Source organism: Bidens hawaiensis, unplaced genomic scaffold, assembly GCF_021521415.1.
Source record: "Bidens hawaiensis isolate Kalapana, Puna unplaced genomic scaffold, B.hawaiensis_p1.1 tig00019810_1, whole genome shotgun sequence".
Lineage (NCBI taxonomy): Eukaryota > Viridiplantae > Streptophyta > Magnoliopsida > Asterales > Asteraceae > Bidens > Bidens hawaiensis.
The window spans coordinates 159707-179627 of record NW_027493012.1 but is presented as its reverse complement, the minus strand read 5'-3'; the positions used below and the strand labels follow the sequence as shown (position 1 = coordinate 179627).

The 19921-nt window shown below is 36.3% G+C and overlaps 2 protein-coding genes across 2 annotated transcripts; one reads left to right on the top strand and one right to left on the bottom strand.

The window, feature by feature from the left end:
* Positions 1–2837: 2837 nt before the first annotated feature.
* On the top strand, positions 2838–13651 carry LOC143559347 (ras-related protein RABD2c-like). The gene is made up of 8 exons (XM_077047948.1): positions 2838–3001; positions 11666–11738; positions 12438–12485; positions 12570–12617; positions 12771–12842; positions 12933–13088; positions 13184–13287; positions 13390–13651. Exons 1-8 carry the CDS (start codon positions 2988–2990, stop codon positions 13481–13483), a joined length of 609 nt encoding a protein of 202 aa, XP_076904063.1. The 5' UTR covers positions 2838–2987; the 3' UTR covers positions 13484–13651.
* Positions 13652–14388: 737 nt separating this feature from the next.
* Positions 14389–19506, bottom strand: LOC143559346 (RGG repeats nuclear RNA binding protein A-like). The gene is made up of 7 exons (XM_077047947.1): positions 19149–19506; positions 16660–16954; positions 16507–16572; positions 16295–16418; positions 15667–15825; positions 15513–15569; positions 14389–14873 (listed from the first exon to the last, which is right to left on the bottom strand). Exons 1-7 carry the CDS (start codon positions 19312–19314, stop codon positions 14679–14681), a joined length of 1062 nt encoding a protein of 353 aa, XP_076904062.1. The 5' UTR covers positions 19315–19506; the 3' UTR covers positions 14389–14678.
* Between the last annotated feature and the right edge of the window lie 415 nt (positions 19507–19921).

Here is a 19921-nt window from a genome sequence, read left to right as displayed (position 1 = left end):
TCGCAGCGCGCTAAGAATGCATGTTCTTCCCGCAATGCGCTAAGAATGTATGTTCTTCCCGCGATGCGCTTAGAATTCTAGTTCTTCACGCAGCACGCTAAGGATTTGTGATTCTTCCCGCAGTGCGCTAAGGATTGTTGTGCCAGCCTTCGCGCTCGCGCACTCAGCCTTCCCGCGCTTAACCCTTGTATCTTCTGTTTAAATCTAGCCGTTTGCTTTTGTGTTGTCTTATCTTTTGAGCTGTTGACCTAACCTATCTTATGTCTGAATAGTTACTTTCGGCGCAGCATGCGTACCAACCCCCATTGGTTGGTAGAAAAAGTGACTGACATTATCTTTTGAGATCTGCTTTTGCCAAGCTTTATCCAGTACCTTTATCTGAACCGCCCATGCCTGTTACTGTTTCCCTGACAGCTTTATCTTGCCCCTGCAGCTGCCATATCTTTTGATATCTTTTGCTTTTGGATTCTTATGCTTTTTGATATCTTTTGCTTTTTTAAGATCTTTTCCCCTTTTCTAGGGATTATGTCTCCTAGGGTTTTTCTATAAATAATAGTAGTATTTTCTTAACACATCACACACAAAACACTTAATCTCTCCTGTTCTCTTGCTCCTTGCTCTCTCTGCCGTCTTCCTCTCTGCCTCCGTCTTCCTCCTTGTTCTTCCTGCTTTTCCGGTAATATATATTATAATTTACTTATTAATTATGCTAACTTATAATCAAGACTTAAAACAAATCATTAAAACAATAATCTTATTTATAGGTTAACTTGTGCTTGTTTAAAGTTGGTTCTTGCTTTATCTATCACCGCATCGTTTATCATGTGAGTTATCTCGTATCTAATCCCTTTTTATTTTAAATGCTTTGGGATGTTCATGTGTTCATACAAAACTTGAGTCTTAAACTTGTTTATGAACTTTAGTCGCGCAGTATCCCATGTGTTGAGGACGTTTACTTGGCTGTTTATTTGTATGTGTGTATCATTAACCGCTTTGTTCGGCCTATTCCGCAGTTCCGTTGGTACCATTAGTTGAACACGGGAGACCTATCGTTTACGGTTTTCTTTGTTTACACTTGCACAGATGTTTTCTCGTTTTTATGCTCAATTGGGAGCATGGATTGAACTATGATCTATGAACTATCTTAGGCTTGATCACAATCTGATTACACCCTTGTTAAACTCTAGACATACACGTGTTGCGCGCAGATTTATGATTATCTATGTATTGTATTAAACTTGATTTCTCACCAACACGCAAGTGTTTGACGTTTATTTTAACACATGTTCAGGTTTGCAGTAGCTGTTTTGGAGCTTGTGGACACGTAGGACGTTTTTACTTTTGGACCTAGAATTAAAATGTATCAAGACAAGTTCATGTTGTTTGAATGTTATAATTTATAATATATTGATTTATGTTTGATTTATGTTCTTTATTTTCCCCGCTGCGCGTGCGCGATAAAATGTGTATTAATAAATATTGACACCAATAGTGTCGCGAGTAATGAAGCAATATGTGGCGCCCCGATGTATAATCCGCCTTTGGTCGGGGTGTTACACAAACGACCTAACTCGCATATATGATGTGCACGAAAGCAAACTTTCTTTTCCAGGCATGATCGGGAGTATAGATTGCATGCATTGGGAGTGGGCCAACTGTCAAACCGCATGGAGAGGTCAATACACTCTTGGTGACCATGGAGTGCCAACGGTTAGTCTTCAAGCCATTTGTTCACACGACCTCTGGATTTGGTCACCCTACTTCGGCTCAGTCGGGTCCAACAACGACATAAACGTTCTCAACGCATCACCCGTGTTAGAGTATTACATCAGCCGGTAGCATACCGGTCTTACCGTTTTATGCCAACGAGACCTTCTATCGTCACGGATACTATTTGGGGAGATGGGATATATCCATAGTACTCGATCATCGTCAAGACGTTTCAAGACCCTGTCGAAGAAAAAAGAGATTATTTTAAGAAGAAGCAAGAGTCCGCGAGAAAGGATATCGAGAGGTGTTTCGGGGTTCTAAAAAAACGTTGGCATTATGTGAAAAACCCTTGTCGTGTATGGACGTCGACAAAAATGAGCGATGCCATGTATACGTGTATCATATTGCATAATATGATTTTAGAAGACGAGGGAAAATCAACATGTCAACACTATATACCAGGAAGCGTTCCAGAACAGTTCCCTGAACCAACGCAAGACCAACGAACGTATAACATTCACCAGCTCACATCAAGTGATATACATAACCAACTGAAATCGGATTTGGTTTAACACGTGTGGGATAATCGTCCCGTTGAGGAGGACGAAGACGAGTACGAGGACGAAGACGAGGAGGAGGACAATGACGACGACGGGGACGAAGACGAAGATGAAGACGAATAGATTAGTTTTTTTATAGAAATTTTTATGTGTATTTTTATTTTGGTGTGTTTTTTTATTATAATTTATTTTTATTATTCGTGTATTTTTTTTAGTTTATGTATTTTTTTATTTATTTTTTAATTTTAATACATTTTTATTTAATTATTTAAATAAATTGGTTTTATTTAATTAGTTTAGTTATAAAAAGAAAATAATAAAAAAACACACTGTGGCCCCAACTTGTAGCTCCTACAACGTTACACCTCAAAAACAAATTTTCACTTCATGCTAAATGGGCGCCACGTGTCACAATTCGCCCCCAATTGTAGTCCCTCCACTACACATAGCCTAACAAAGAACAAAATTTTACACCTATACGGCTCGTATACGTGTATGTTTACGTGTCATTAAATTGTCGTTTAAAATAAAAGTAAAATATTATCACTTTGTTCACGTGTGTGTGTATATAAAAATAAATAGTTGAAGTTGATCAACCAGTAGTTCTCTTTCGCCGGTGATCCACAAGATCCGGTGGCCGTTGTTTTTCGTTCACACACAATATTAATATTATTATTATTATTATTATTACTCTCCGATCATCATCAATCAACAGCCATGACTCCCGAGTAGTAAGTACTTCCTTTTATATACACACTCCTTCAATTTCAATCGGATCCTATTTCCGTATAACCCTAATTACCCAATTTTATTCCTAATTACTCATCCAATTCGTCAATTCACTGGTTCGATTACTCGGATCTTGACTTATTGATCTGAATTTGGTGTTTGAGTTATGAATTTTATGTACTGGAGTAGTTAGGGTAATTTGGGTTAGGGTTTCTATCTAATTAAGCGTAATTACTGGGAAAAATGTGAAATTGAGTAGTTTAATAGGTTACATATAGCATGACATAATAATCAACAGTCATGGCTCCTGAGTAGTAGCTAGTAAGTTCCTTTTATTGCTTCAATTTCGATTGCTTCGTCTTTTCGTATAACCCTAATTGGCTAATTTTATTCGTAATTTGCTTATCAATTCGGTGATTCGGTTACTCGGATATTGACCTGTTGATCTGAATTTGATGTCTGAGTTATGATTTTTGTGTAGTGGATTAGTTACGGTAATTAGGGTTAGGGTTTTTTTTCTCGTTTTATGTGATTGTTATCTAATTAAGCGTAATTATTGTGAAAAATGTGAAATTGAGTAGTTTAATAGCTTATATATAGCATGGCATAATCAATAGTCATGGCTCCTGAGCAGTAATTAGTAAGTTCCTTGTATTGCTTCAATTGCGATTGCTTCGTCTTTTTGTATTACCCTAATTGGCTGATCTTATCATAGTTATCAAATGCGATAAGCGCTCGAAAGCGTTGAGGCTGGGTCTAGCGCCCAGACGATAAGCGCAAAAAAAGCGCCCGATTTTGAAAAAAAAGCGCACATTTAAATAGAACATCTTATGAAGAACACATACATTCACAGTCCTTGACATTAGGTTTTTAAAGAAAGTAATCCGAATTTAGTTTTTTTAAGAACAAAACTAACCTGCAACAAACCTGTAAATTCTTAGTTTATTGAAGATTTTGTGTGCTATAATAGTGGAGAATAGGAACCCCTCAAATAGTGGACTGTTAGGGAATCCTAGAGAATAGGAACAGATTATTAAAGGGAATTTAATACGCATGGGGAGGTTTGGGAAAATAAGACTGCGCCTTAAATATCTGCTGCATGCTAATCGCAATTAATGCGCCTGGCGCTTTAAATGCGCTCAGGCGCAAAAAACGCACGCTTTTAATAACTATGGATTTTATTCGTAACTAGTTTTCCAATTCGGTGATTTGGTTACTTGGATCTTGACTTATCGATCTGAATTTGGTGTGAGTTATGATTTTTGTGTAGTGGATTAGTTAGGGTAATTAGGGTTAGGGTTTTTTTCTCGTTTGGTTATTACCATAGTTACATAAATCGCTCACAGACCCACGATTTTCGTATTGGTACGTTGTGTACCCAATCGCAATTCGCCGCGTTCCGGTAGCCGGAGAATTCGCGACTTCAAATTTCGGTACGTTTCGATCCCTAACAACCTAAATTGCGATTCAATTGATGTTGGTCCATCGCTCTTATTGATTAAGAATTCGCGATTATGCTGAATTGAAAGAGGAAGAAGAATAGATAGATGAGGAAGATGGAGAAGAAAGAACAGAGCGGCTGTAATCTTTGTTATTCTAGGGTTTTAAAAGTTTAAATAATTTAACATCAACTCCCTACTCTTTCATCCTTAACATTTAGTCCCTTAAGTTTATAAATGTTTACATAAAAACTATTAAAAATGTAAAATTAGTTTGTGTATTCTAATAACTAACCCCCTCTATTCTCACTAGTTTACATTTGATTCTTAATCTTATATATTTATACATAAAAAGTATTAAATATATAATATATATAAATTATAAATAGCTAGTTATTTATTTGGGTGCATCGAACCGTCATAAAGTTTTAATGGTGGTGTTAAATTGGTTTTGAACATAAATATTAAATTCTCGAAATATGGAAAATACCTCACTACGAGATTTCAACAAATAAACCCAAGTAGTGCGAGAATAGTCATCAATAAAGGTAATAAAATATTCAAAACCCAACGTAGATTTGATAGGGCAAGGACCCCATACATCAGAATGCAACAGTTCAAAACAAGAACTGACTCGATTGGGCACCCTAGGGGGATAGGGACGCCTGGTATGTTTACCAAGTTGACACGACTCACAATGAAAATTAAAAGACGAAAGTGGTAAATCTGGTCGCATTTGCCTCAGAACCGCTGTAGAGGGATGACCTAACCGACAGTGAGCCTCCCTGACAGCGGAATCACATAAGTTTGCTACAGGATGCGAAAACGGGGATATACGATAGAGACCTCCTGATTCAAAACCAGTACCAATTACCCGATTTGTTCCTAGTTCATGAAAAACGCAGTGAGTTGGGTAAAAGGTCACATAACAGTTGTTTTGTTTGGTAATCTGACTCACTGAACAAAAACTGGTAGGAAATTTAGGAACAAATAGGATAGAAGACAGTTTTAGGTTTTCCGAGTTACTGATGGATCCTATGCCGAGAACGGGACATGAAGATCCATCGGCAAGACGTACCGGTGCATGGGAAACATTTTGAAGACTAGAAAAAATACCCAGATTCACAGTCATGTGATGTGTGGCTCCAGAATCAATCACCCATGATAAGTCAAGGCTAGAAGGTTTACCTGAATGTGCCGAGCTGGTTTGAGGATGAGGCAACTGGGAGGTAAGAAACCGTTGAATAAGATCATGCTCCTCTTTAGTAAATGTATACATGTATGTATTTTCGCCCATAGTGATACACGAAACTGAAAATTGACTGTGAACAGTAACAAGTGCGGGTGGAGGACGGGAACAGATTCCGGCGTAAACAATTACCCGTCGTGTACAGTTAATCCCGGCAGCGAACAGTTAATCCCGGCAGCGAACAGTAATTCCGGCAGCGAACAGTAACTTTCCGGCAGCGAACAGTAATTCCGGCAGCGAACAGTAACTTTCCGGCGGTGAACAGAAATTCCGGCAGTGAACAGTGACTTCCGGCGTGAACATTAATTTCTGGCGTGAACAGTGTTTTCCGGCGTGAGCAGTGTTTCCGGCGATGAACAGTACCGGTGAACAGTGATTTCGCATGAACAGTCTCGTCAGTGAACAATAGTTTCACGGTCGAAAAGAAAAAAAAAAGATTTCGTGACAGGACAGAACAACAAGGCAGGAGCTTGTTTCAGATCTGAAGGCTGCTGGTGACGGCTGGTCAGACTCAGGTTCGGGTCAGATCGCGGCTAGGGTTTGGATCGAGAGCCGTAGCTCTGATACCATGTAAAAAAGATGGTTGTAGTGAAAGTAATGTTTATTACTTGAAGGTGTGAGAAATACATAAACAACTACATCTATTTATACACAAATAAACCCTAGCTATCAACCCATAAAAGGCCCATGGGCTTTAGCCAACTATATGGGCTAAAACCCTAATTATAACTAAATACAACTAACAATATCGAATCCAAATTGCTATTAGCACTAGAGCTTATTGATGCAGATATATTGATAACATAAGAAGTACCAATCACCTGTAGCATTAATGCTAAAATAACTCTAATTCCCAAACTGAAAACCCTAACTAAATGACAATGTAAAATATATAGCAACTACAAATTACAATCGGTCTACTGACCTAGATAAACTTGATGACTGCATTGAAGATTAGCCCAAAAATGATCGTGGAAAACTCCAAATTGGGGATTTGACGACAATATTCAGAGCTCAAATCAATGAATTTCATAATAATGAATTAAGCTTCTTGCAAAAGAGCCATTCACCGCGACCGTATCACCCGACACCGTCTGCGAACACCACACCACCGCCACCAAGAGTCCAGAAATAGAACCCGACAACAGTGATGATGGAAGTGAAGACGGTGGAAAAGCAACATGACGGTGGTGGCGAGAGTAGTTGGAAGAGGACAGGGTTTCTCCAGACTAATGAGCAGTGCATGCCTGAACAAAAGTTAAAAGATGGAGAGAGATCAAGAGAAAGTGGAAGTTTGGTCCGGTAACAAAGTAAAGTAAAGTGAATATGAGGTCCAATGAGAATCAACCTGAGCAAAATAGTTTCAACAAAAAGTGATGCGTGATGTACAACCTGGACAACCGAAGTTCACCCGTAATTGTATATTTATAAATAAATTAGTAATTCATAACATAGGTTAGTTAGTTAGTTAGGCTGTTCGTTCATAACTTGATATATATATATATATATATATATATATATATATATATATATATATATATATATATATGGTTTGCCTGACTTTGGGAAAGAATTTTGACCCGCAAACATATTAGCAATTGGTGAGTTAAAAAATCACAAATGCCATAAATAAAATAAAGATTAACTCTCTAATTACACAAAAAATAAAATCCATCATCATAAACCATTTTCAATACCCATTTATTTGCAACTTAAAACAATGTTTCAAGCTCAATATACTAACGCTTTTCAAAAAATTCAAAACCCAACTAACTAACTAACTGTAAGTCATGACATCATCATCATCAACCGGTGGCTCGCAATACTCTTTGATTCCTAGATCCTGACATATATGTATAATTTCCTCAATGACATGCCCTCGACGCCTCCACCGCTCTTCCATATCCTAAAGTTCATGCGGTGTCTCGGCCGAATGGACAACTTTAGTCTAGTTGACTCTTCCACCTCCCGTGCAACTATTTTTGGGTCCGGGTACCAGAAGTCACCGTGGCTCGCAATGTAGCTGGAAAAAAAAACGTTAACATTATTATTATTATTATTATTATTATTATTATTATTATTAAACATATAGTCAGTTTAATTGTGTACCTTCTTATCCGCTTCTTTATTTCGGCGATCTTGTCTCGAGGAGTCGATACATGTATACCAAAATCAACCGTATCCTCCATATGTGGGCAACGGTTAAAATTGGCTATTGGCTTCGTTGCTAACAGGCTGTTTTGGTATTCGACTCGTTTATCGTCAGGTCTCAGAAAGACAATCTGCAATATATGCATCTCGTTGACTGTCATCTGCCATTCAATTCAAATCAACATGTTTAAACAAGTTATAAAATAAACGTTTATCATTAAAAAAAATACATATATTATTTAAAACACTGTTTACCTCGACTCCATCGATCTCGCATCGGTCACCCACATCGTACGGGTGCACCACGAACAGGAACACGACCGCATCAAACACGGTTTTACACGTGTTCCCGAACGCAAATGCGCCGGCACGAGAAACGCGCAAATAGTAATTACAGAGTGGGGAGCAACAACCTCAAGGATGATCAAAGAGATGGGAAGTATCGACACGCCAACCAATATACTCAATATGTGGTGGAGTGTGTTTACGGCCGCGTTCGTGTTTCTCAGAGATCGTGCAAGCCTTGCACGATCTCTGAAGACATGAACCGGTGAAACAAAGGAGAAAACAGTTACTTCAAGGTATGAAAGACTATTGGAGGGCCCTTGCACGATCTCTGAGGAACACGAACGCGGCCGTAAACACACTCCACCACATATCGAGTATATTGGTTGGTGTGCCGATACTTCCCATCTCTTTGATCATCCTTGAGGTTGTTGCTCCCCACACTGTAATTACAATTTGAGCGTTTCTCGTGCTGGGTTCATTTGCGTTCGGGAACACGTGCAAAACCGTGTTTGATGCGGTCGTGTTCCTATTCGTGGTGCACCCGTACGATGTGGGTGACCGATGCGAGATCGATGGAGTCGAGGTAAACAGTGTTTTAAATAACATATGTATTTTTTTTAATGATAAACGTTTATTTTATAACTTGTTTAAACATGTTGATTTGAATTGAATGACAGTTGACGAGATGCATATATTGCAGATTGTCTTTCTGAGACCTGACGATAAACGAGTCGAATACCAAAACAGCCTGTTGGCAATGAAGCCAATAGCCAATTTTAACCGTTGCCCACATATGGAGGACGCGATTGATTTTGGTATACATGTATCGACTCCTCGAGACAAGATCGCCGAAATAAATAAGCGGATAAGAAGGTACACGATTAAACTGACTGTATGTTTAATAATGTTAATGTTTTTTTTCCAGCTACATCGCGAGCCATGGTGACTTCTGGTACCCGAACCCAAAAATAGTTGCATGGGAGGTGGAAGAGTCAACTAGACTAAAGTTGTCCGTTCGGCCGAGACACCGCATGAACTTCCAGGATATGGAAGAGCGGTGGAGGCGTCGAGGGCATGTCATTGAGGAAATTATACATATATGTCAGGATCTAGGAATCAAAGAGTATTACGAGCCACCGGTTGATGATAATGTCATGACTTAGAGAGTTAGTTAGGTTTTGAATTTTTTGAAAAGCGTTAGTATATTGAGTTTGAAACATTGTTTTGAGTTGCAAATAAATGGGTATTGAAAATGGGTTATGATGATGGATTTTATTTTTTGTGTAATTAGAGAGTTTTAATCTTTATTTTATTTATGGCATTTGTGATTTTTTAACTCACCAATTGTTAATATATTTGCGGGTCAAAATTCTTTCCCAAAGCCTGACAAACCATATATATGAAGTTATGAATGAACAACCTAATTAACTAACTAACCTATGTTATGAATTACTAATTTATTTATAAATATACAATTACGGGTGAACTTTGGCTGTCCAGGTTGTACATCACGCATCACTTTTTGTTGAAACTATTTTGCTCAGGTTGGTTCTCATTGGACCTCATATTCACTTTACTTTACTTTGTTGTTACTAGAACAAACTTCCACCTTCTCTTGATCTCTCTCCATCTTTTAACATTTGTTCAGGCATGCACTGCTCATCAGTCTGGAGAAACCCTGTCCTCTTCCACCTACTCTCGCCACCACCGTCATGTTGCTTTTCCACCGTCTTCACTTCCATCATCACTGTTGCTGGGTTCTATTTCTGGACTCTTGGTGGCGGTGGTTTGGTGTTCGCAGACGGTGTCGGTTGATACGGTCGCGGTGTATGGCTCTTTTGCAAGAAGCTTAATTCATTATTATGAAATCCATTGATTAGAGCTCTGAATTTTGTCGTCAAATCCCCAATTTGGGGTTTTCCACGATCATTTTTGGGCTAATCTTTAATGCAGTCATCAAGGTTGTCTATGACTTAACAAAAAATTAACTTTAAGTAAGCTTTATTTATGTTTCAACATATTGATAACATATATGTAGAAAATGAAGGTTAAAACATTAGAAAAAAATTCGAACTTTAAGGGTAAAAAATGTAAATTCTAAACTTATAGTAACATCAAGTGCAGGAGTCGTAAGTTAGTAACCCTAAATTCTGGAAGACCGCCTTCGTATTCTCAAATCTCCTCTCCGGCAGCCTCCAATCTCCTTCTCAACCTCCTCATTTGATAAAAAAATATTGTAGATTTTTGTCAGATCTTCATCTCTTCTTCGTTTTGAGTCACAAAAGCGCTACCAAGCACCGAATTCATCAACTGAAAACGAGATTTTGATTAAAATTGTTCGATTCCTGCAATAACTGGGAACGGTCAGTTTGACCGATCCAGATCGCGTTTCCACAGCGATCCGGTACGAGCGATCCGGAACGAAGATCGCGGGTGTTGCCACGAATCCTGTGACTATGAGTTTAATGGCTTATATAGCATGGCACAGTCATTATATCTATTCAAGAAAGGGATATCGTATTAGATGATGTTTGAAAAATGTGAAATTGAGTTGTTCAATAGGTTTTAGGGCAAGAAAGGAATATGATAGATATTTAGATGATGTGCGGGAAATGTGAAATTGAATTAGCTTATATAGCATGATACAATCATGGTATCATTTGAGAAAGGGATATTATATTAGATGATGTGCTGGTTTTTCGGACGGAATAGTTAAAACTTTTTGCTTTTATGGCTAGTTTTTTTTTTCTGTAGATAATACTAGCAGCTGTTGAAAGAATCAACGTTGTTTCATTTTCTTTATGATTAAATGAAACATACACACATGTGTGTTTTTACCAATATACTATTTAATTATTTTTTAAAGACAACAAACAGCTTAGTTTATGGTTTATGGTTTATGTTGGGTTGGATAGGGTTATGATTTGATGAAGTAGTTGGCATTTTTCATATAAAATGGCATTGCTCAATGACGGGCAACTCCCAATATATAGGTGAATTTATTGCGTGAAAAGATACTGCTTTTAGTATAGATTTATTGTTTATAACAGTCTCAGTCTTTCAATTGGTTACAAGATTATGATAGCTAGAGTATATTTCAGGGTACTATGCATTTCAGAAGATTATTCCGAGTGAGGGTACGAAGGCTTACCCTAGTCTCCTGGAACCGACAAATCGTTCTAATGTTTTACAAAATTTATCTTCTTTAAAATTTCCTCGTCATCTTTTCTTCATTGATTAGAGATCTGTTAAGACGTGTTATAGTAATCATTTTTTTTGTGCTTCGTGTTACTAGTTATGGATCTTTGGATGCTACATTCTATGTGAAGTAGCTTTATTAACATGCAAAAAGTTTCAAGGTTCCACATTTTCGGAGAAGCACTACAAATCTATATTGTAGTAATTATTTTTTTCTGTTTTTTAGTGCATTTGATTTGTATCATTATATATCTATAGTTATCACGTTTTTTTTTGCATTGAATTACTGTACGCATGGCTTCATAATTATATTTATTTACGACTATCATCGTCTTTGGCAGTGACTACCTGTTCAAGCTTTTGCTCATTGGAGATTCGGGTGTAGGAAAGTCATGTCTACTTCTGAGGTTTGCTGTAAGTGCCTTGGCTCTTATACAAAATATTCTTTTTTAGTACATTTACATATTGGAGATACTTTTTTTTGTTTGTATGCGGTTCTCATTTGCTATTTATGTAATATTCATGCACGTGAGGTAAAGAGTAGCACACTAACACCACGTGAATGACCTCTGAAATTTTAATAAAAGCGGACACAATAGGAGTTTTGAATAGTTACTGCAATTAGGCCTGCCCATATAAAAGGATATTTAATGTTATTCCTTATTGTCACAGCTTTCTAAAAGTATCTACATGTTGATAAACGTAGTTATTTTCATGATTTTCATACAATTTAACGTAACTTGCTTAACTAAAAATCCAAGTTTGTTTTGTTGGCTCGTCTTTTATGATTTATTTGTCGTATAAAAAGAATCTTGGTAAATTAAAAGTTGCTAACTTCTCGATGCGCAAGAGATCATCATCATCATCATCATCGTACTCAGTACATCCCACCAATAGCAATGCTATGGTAGGGTCTGAGGAGGGTAAGATGTAGACAGCCTTACCTCTATCCCATAGGGATAGAGAGGCTGCTTCCGATGCGCAAGAGATCATTTTTCATTATTAACTTGAATGATAACATAAAATATCATGCAATAACATGCATATATATTCTCTGTATGCTATTTACTGATTTTCCTTGTTTTTCTTGCTTCTGTTTCCAACTTGTTATAGGACGATTCTTACTTGGACAGTTACATAAGCACCATTGGAGTCGATTTCGTAAGTAAATTAATTTGTCTTGATTGCTAACTAGAAATACACGCATTGAAGTTTGACTTGACTTTTCTGCGTACTTTCTGTTAGAAAATTCGTACTGTGGAGCAAGATGGCAAGACTATTAAGCTTCAAATAGTAAGTTTAAACTATTATTAATTCATAATAATTAAATGATCTGGTTTTTTCATGTTGGATTTGATTTGTAATCACACAAGCCAAACCGTTTGTATTGTTATCCTTTTGTCCAATAAGTGATTTTGTTTCTTTTTCGGTTCTGCTAATGCACAGTGGGACACTGCTGGACAAGAACGTTTTAGGACAATCACAAGCAGCTACTATCGAGGGGCACATGGCATCATTGTAAGGGTCCCACTCGCCGTTTTTCTTACTTCAAATTGACCTATTTGTCCATTATCACCCTTGTAACGTGTTATTTTTGTATGTATTCAGGTGGTTTATGATGTGACAGACCAAGAGAGCTTTAATAACGTTAAACAGTGGCTCAGTGAAATCGACCGTTATGCGAGTGAGAATGTCAACAAGATTCTTGTTGGAAACAAATGTGATCTTATTGCAAACAAAGTCGTTTCAACTGAAACAGCCAAGGTAAAATCTTGTGGATGTTATTTTTACTATAAGCAACCAACGATCGACCGATCGTAGTTAAGTTCGTTAAGAGACTTATTTATCGATGTTTGCAGGCATTTGCCGATGAAATTGGAATTCCTTTCTTGGAAACAAGTGCAAAAGATGCAACCAATGTTGAACAGGCTTTCATGGCCATGACAGCTTCCATCAAAGATAGGTAAGTCGCCATGATACGATCAGCAATAATAGGCCAATAGTTAATTCAGTTTTTCTGAATGTCACAAATAGCTAATGTTTCTGTTATGTTATGTTAATGTAGGATGGCTAGTCAACCATCTTTGAATGCCTCAAAGCCTCCAACGGTCAACATCCGTGGTCAACCAGTGTCGCAGAACAGCGGATGCTGCTCTTAGGGGTTGTATTTGATAGGGGGTGAAATCGCAGTGTACAAGTATTATCTTTGTGTTAGGGGTGGATTCTTTTTTACTTTCTTTGCTTCTGACTGTTTGGTTTGTATAAATTTCAAGAATTCTTTTTTACTTTGCTTTTCTTAATGTCAACAGAACACAAATTTGTTATTATTTCTCTCTGTTTTCTTTTTAAACGGCAGTGTGTTTATCTAGAGAAGGTTCGAACGTGCGACTTTTGTTGAACCTGCGATTTTTGTTGAGGTCTGTAGTTGTCTGCGCAATCCGTGAAGCACAAATTTTTGTTTGTATACTTGCTAGTTGCAACTAGAGGTGCACATAGAAACCAGTTAACCGGTTCATACCCGATTATGTAACAGGTTACTAACCGGTTCAATTCTAACCGGTTACTGGCTGATCCTAACCGTCGGTTAGTAACCGGTTTATATTATTGATTTCAAAACCGGTTATTAACTGGTTAACCGGTTAACCAACTTTTTACATTATTATTTTATTAAAATCGGGTTTTCTCCTGTTATTAACCGATTAACTGGTCCAGTCTAAACCGTTTCTCTAACCGGTCAAAACGGTTACTACCCGAACCCAAAAACCGGTCTAACCGGTTATTTACCGCAAAAAAAAAAGCGGTTAGAATATTAACCGGTTAATGGTTAACCGATTTGTGCACCTCTAGTTGCAACACTACTTTTCATATGTACAAATAATTACAACATACTTGCAAACATATTAAACAAGCTATAACTTTCACTCAAACTCGAGTCGACTTTCTAAAAGTTGATGCAAAACGCTCATGGCGACAAGATAATTACCGAGGATGTGTTTCTGTAAAAAGAAATAAGATTCAGCTATAAAATATATCTTAAGACCAAAATAAGTCAGCAACAAGGAACTAAATATTGCCATTCATCTATTGCAAAACAAAACTGATAAACATGTGTGTCAAACATACAAATTAACCGGCTTTCACACGCTCCAAATCTCTAAAAAATTCGAAACACACACAAACGAAAATTAAACAATGCAGACCAACAAAAAGACCAAAACTAAAGGTACAAAGAGCATATGAAAAACACAAGAAATTTACACTTTAAAAAACCTCCCATTATTCTTGACGATTATTTCCCGCCATTTCTATAGATTTGTTTATGAAATGCTAATGACAGGATACAACGCGTGCGCCTCACTTGCCGCCTAAAGTGGGAAAGTGACTCGGATCCTCAATCTTGGGAGCTTCTTCATATGCATAGCTCGAACCACCACCACCACCACCTTGGTTAAAACGACTACCACCTCCGCCACGCCCCCGCCCACGGCCTCCAGGGGTGTAATATTTCTCACCTTCGGTCGGTTTCAAAAACTCATTGATGCTGAGCGACTGCAACACTAAATATCCGATAAACAAAAGCTACACTACAGCTCTAGACTGATTGATGCAAGTAACGTTTTTTTTGTAAATATCATATATACCCATGCAAAAAATAAAAATATTGTATATGCCCTTACAAAGTTATTAATATATCATAATACCAAATTCATTAAAAAAAATTAAAAACAACCATATAACTTTAGTTTGATTAGATGCGATAAAAGGCATTACAATGTAGACCATTCGATGCGTTAAATCTTCGAATGGTTTGCAATGTTGAAGAAGTTATGAGAGACGATTTGGTTTTAGTTAAAGGTGAGAAATGTCGTAAAAATTAGAATAATAACATAGGGTATAAACACATTATTTAATAGAAGGGGTAGAATCATCTATTCGTTAAAAAATGAGCATTTATGAAAGTTAAATTTTTTGAAAAATAGCGGTAAAATGATCATTTATTAAATTAATATTAATTAATAGGGGTATATATGATATATTAATTGAGTTTATAAGGGCATATATGATATTTTAGTTACTTTGTAAGGGTATATATATGATATTTTAAGTTTTGCTTGGGTATATATGATATTTGTAATATTTGTAAGGGTGTATATGAAATTAATCCTTAAAAAAATAAAAATAAATAACCTTCTTAGCGCGTTCTTCTTTATCAACAATCTCTTTTCGTTTATCCTTATCCAAACCCTACATAAAAATCCCAAATCAAGTTGGTAACTTTTAAGTTTTAAACTAACCCTTAAAACAAAATATTTAACCAAAAAAAAAGAATAAAAATAATCACCAGTTTGACAAAAATATCATCATTAGTTTTCTTGTTTGAGAGTTGTTGCATAGAAGCAAGCTCCTTGTCAACTTCCACTTTCCTTTCTTTGGTCTTGAGCGCTTCCAAAGCCTTCCGCTTCTCTTCTAGAACCTTCTGATACTCTTCAAGTGTCATTTCCTGCATCGTCAAAGTTCAAAATCATTAATAAAGAATTCGAACGAAAAGTTAATACGCCCTGCTTGCGGTGCGCGCATATAGTGTATATATGTGTGAACCCTCGGGTGGGCAAAAGTGAATTTGCACTAATTTGACGTTATTTTACTAATATCGTGAAAATAACGTTAAAAGTGGCGGAAGGTTAATCATGCATCATGTGGTGGCGTTGATAGCCGGAAGACAAGGGTACATGCACCAATCGGCCGGTGTCCCGATGGTTGAGTGTTATGTGCCTTATGTCCAAGGCTTGATGTAAAACTACTATCGAACCGGGGGTCTCACCGGAAGCATCCTCTCTATTCCTAAAGGGTAGAGGTAAGGTTGTCTGCATCTTACCCTCCTCAGACCTGCCATAGCTTTGCTATTGGTGGGATTTACTGAGTATGATGACGACTAAACAAAAAGTTAACTTAAAATTATAATTATTCACCTTATTCTCAGGTTCCTCGGCACGTTCAGGGTTCTCGTTTTTCCCATCAGTTGCACCTTCTTCGGTGTCGGGCTTATCAGAAGCCACGATTTTCTCTTTTTCAACCACCTCTTCATTAATCTCCCTGTGACAAAAAAATATTCATAAAAATTTCACAAATAAAAATATTAAATTATAATATATATAGACTAAATAGCAAGTAAAAAAAATACTGATTGATTTCATCAGCTTGAGTTCCCCAATTCCCACGGCCCGCTCCATCGCGCTTGAATTCATTTCTAAACATTAAATTAAAATACAAGACAACATTTACAATTATAAATAATAATAAAATAAATAATAAAAAAACTTGATCAAAATTTTACCCGCGTCCGGTCCCGCTACGGCGTTCATGTGTCCTACGACGATCTCCATCCTCGCCACCATCTCCATTAGCAAAAGACACATGACGATCCCCACGATAACCGCCACGTGGACCACCATAACCGCCACCACGTCTCTCAGAAGACTTACCATCAGAATCCTCAACGCCACGGTTACCAAACGAAGCATCATTGTTGCCCGAATCTCTATTGAAACCACCGCCACGGCCGCCTCGCCCGTATCCTCGACCGCCACCACCACGGCCGCCACGTGCACCTTCGTTTCTAGCTTCCCTCACTGTTCAAAGCAAAGTTAAAACCTTACAAACAAGTTCCTGGTTATTGTGTTCTCAATAAGATTATCCAAGTATTTAGGAGTCAAATAGATTCTAGGTAGATGTGTAAATGAGCCAAGCCGTTCACGAGCTACTCGAAATCGGCTCGCAAAAAGCTCGAATCGAGACGAGCTTAAATGAGCATGAGCCCAAATTTGTGCCTAAAAGTAAACTTGTTTAACAAACGAGCTCGAGCTCGAGCTTCACTTATCAAGTTTGAGCTGGCTCGCGAGTCTATTATATACATAATTCTTATTTAATATATTAAATATATATTTATTTAATAATTATAATTACACATAAGACTGAGATACAAAGAAGTAATAATTCATGTTATACTACATATAAAATTATAATAAAAAATAAATCTACCAATAAGTATCAAATATATATATATAACTTTTTGCCTAGGGATGAGACCGGTACCAAAAATCTCGGTTCCAAAAATTGCAAATTTTGGTACCAGTACCGGGACGGTACCGGTAGTACCGGTATTGAAGGTAAAAAATCGGGAAATACCGGTACCGATATCGAAACTCAAAACTTTGGTACCGATTCGGTACAGGTTCTGATTCGGTATAGGTACCGAATTTGCTCATCCCTATTTTGCCTATTGTATTGATGTTTATATAAATAGAAAATATAAGGATCCAACTACAAGAGAGACAGGTAAGCGGGAAACAAGCTGCGCCACAATCCCCCCTTTTATGGCCTATGTTATTGATGTTTATATTAATAGAAAATAAAATCAATTGTGATACAAAGAACTAAATAATACATATTATGTTATAAATAAATCATAATAAAAAAATACATCTAAAAATACTTATAAATATTACAAAGTATTTAACAAATCATAAACGAGCCTAGCCCAAGCAAAGCTCAAAATACTATTCACGAGACAAGCTCGAGCTTTTAGCAACATAGCTTAAAACAAGCCGAGTTCAATCATAGTCATTTACACCCCTAGTTTGATGTAACTTTTTAAGTCACAATAATCAATTAAAACTAACATCTAAATTATACCCCCCCCCCTAAAAAAAATAATTTTAAAAATCATTAATATCATATTAAGTTAACAACACATATATAAACTAATAACTAATAAACATACGCATATGATTATCTGAGTATTTAGGGTCCCAATAGCACTCAAATAGATTATAGGTAGGGATGTAAACAAGCCAAGCTGCTCACAATCTACTTGAGACCGGCTTGCAAAAAGCTCGAATTGAGTCGAGCTTAAACGAAAACGAGCAGCTCGCAAACCTAAACGGGCTTATTATTTATAACATTTTTATTTGATATGTTTAATATATATAAATATAGGGGTCAGATCAAATACAAATAAAATTAACGTGTTAACTGTGAGAATCAAGTAGTGTAATTATATATACAACATAATGTAATTATAGTATAGTTAATTACACTACTTGATTCTCACAGTTAGCACGTTAATTTTATTTGTATGTTAACTTTCCCCTATATACATATGTAACTAATACTTATAAATACACATAACATTGTGATACAAATAATTAAATAATACACATAATGCTATATATAAAAATCATAAGTAAAAAATATATCTAAAAATACTCATAAGCAATTAAATATCTATAAATTCATTTGTAATATCATATACTGAGTTAACAAAACATATAAAAACTAATAACTCAAAAAGTTACCAGCTTGAGTTGGAGGTAACTCAAAAAAGCTCAATCCAGCTCACGAGCCTATTACATATATCATTCTTATTTAATATGTATTTATTTGATAATTATAATAACACATAAAATTGTGATACAAAAAACTAGATACTACACATTATGCTACATATAAAATTATAATAAAATAATGAATTTAAAAATAATTATAAATGTATATATAAATAAAATAATAAATGATATAAACAGTCAAGCCTGAAGCTCCTCTATAAATAGAGCTCGAAATGAGCCGAGCTCACAATAATTAATCAAAACCAACATCTAAATTATACCCCCCCCCCCTAAATAATAATAATAATAATAATAATAATAATAATAATAATAAATTAATTAATATCATATTGAGTTTACAACACACATAGAAACTAATAACTAATAAACATATGCATATCAAAACTAACTAAACAACAACAATAACTCAAAAAGTTACCGGCTTGAGCTGGAGGCAGCGGCTTGGAAGGCAGCTTAGCCGACGGCTTAGCCGGCTGAGCCACAGCAGGTTTCTTGACCGGCTGAGCCACAATCTTCTGCAGAAGCTGCTCAGGGTCATCATTATCATCAACACCAAGCAAATCAAATGGGTTCAAAGTTGCCATATGTGTGTTTTTTAGTATAAAGCTTGAATCTTTATGATGGATAAGAAGGTTGATTACAGTTTTCAAGTGTCATATTTGATTAAAATCGAAAACCCAGATGGAATATTGAAGGGTTTGATGAGAGTTGAAAGATGAAAGATGAAACCCTAGTCGCAATGGACAAAGATGATAAGAGTGGGTGAAGGTGAATAATTTTAATAATAATAATAATAATAATAATAATAATAATAATAATTGAATATAACTTATAAACCTTTAATGTGTCTTGGGGTTATTATTATTATTATCATTATAGTTATTTTTTACTTTGGTTGGATACCGGCAGTGTCGTAGAAATGCTAGTATGGCGGTGTGATGAGAATTAGTGATTAATCGGGATTAATTAAACCAGATTTTAATATATAATTTTCAGTTTTATTTATATATATATACATAGACGTTTTTATTTGTAATTTTCAGTTTTATATATACGCATATACATTTTGGCCGGAATCTCATTGGAAACAGCTAAATTTGGTTGAAATCTCGTCGAAAACCGCCGATTTAGGTTGGAACCTCGCCAGAAAACCCCAATTATGTTCGATTAATCGTGATTTTGGCCGGATTT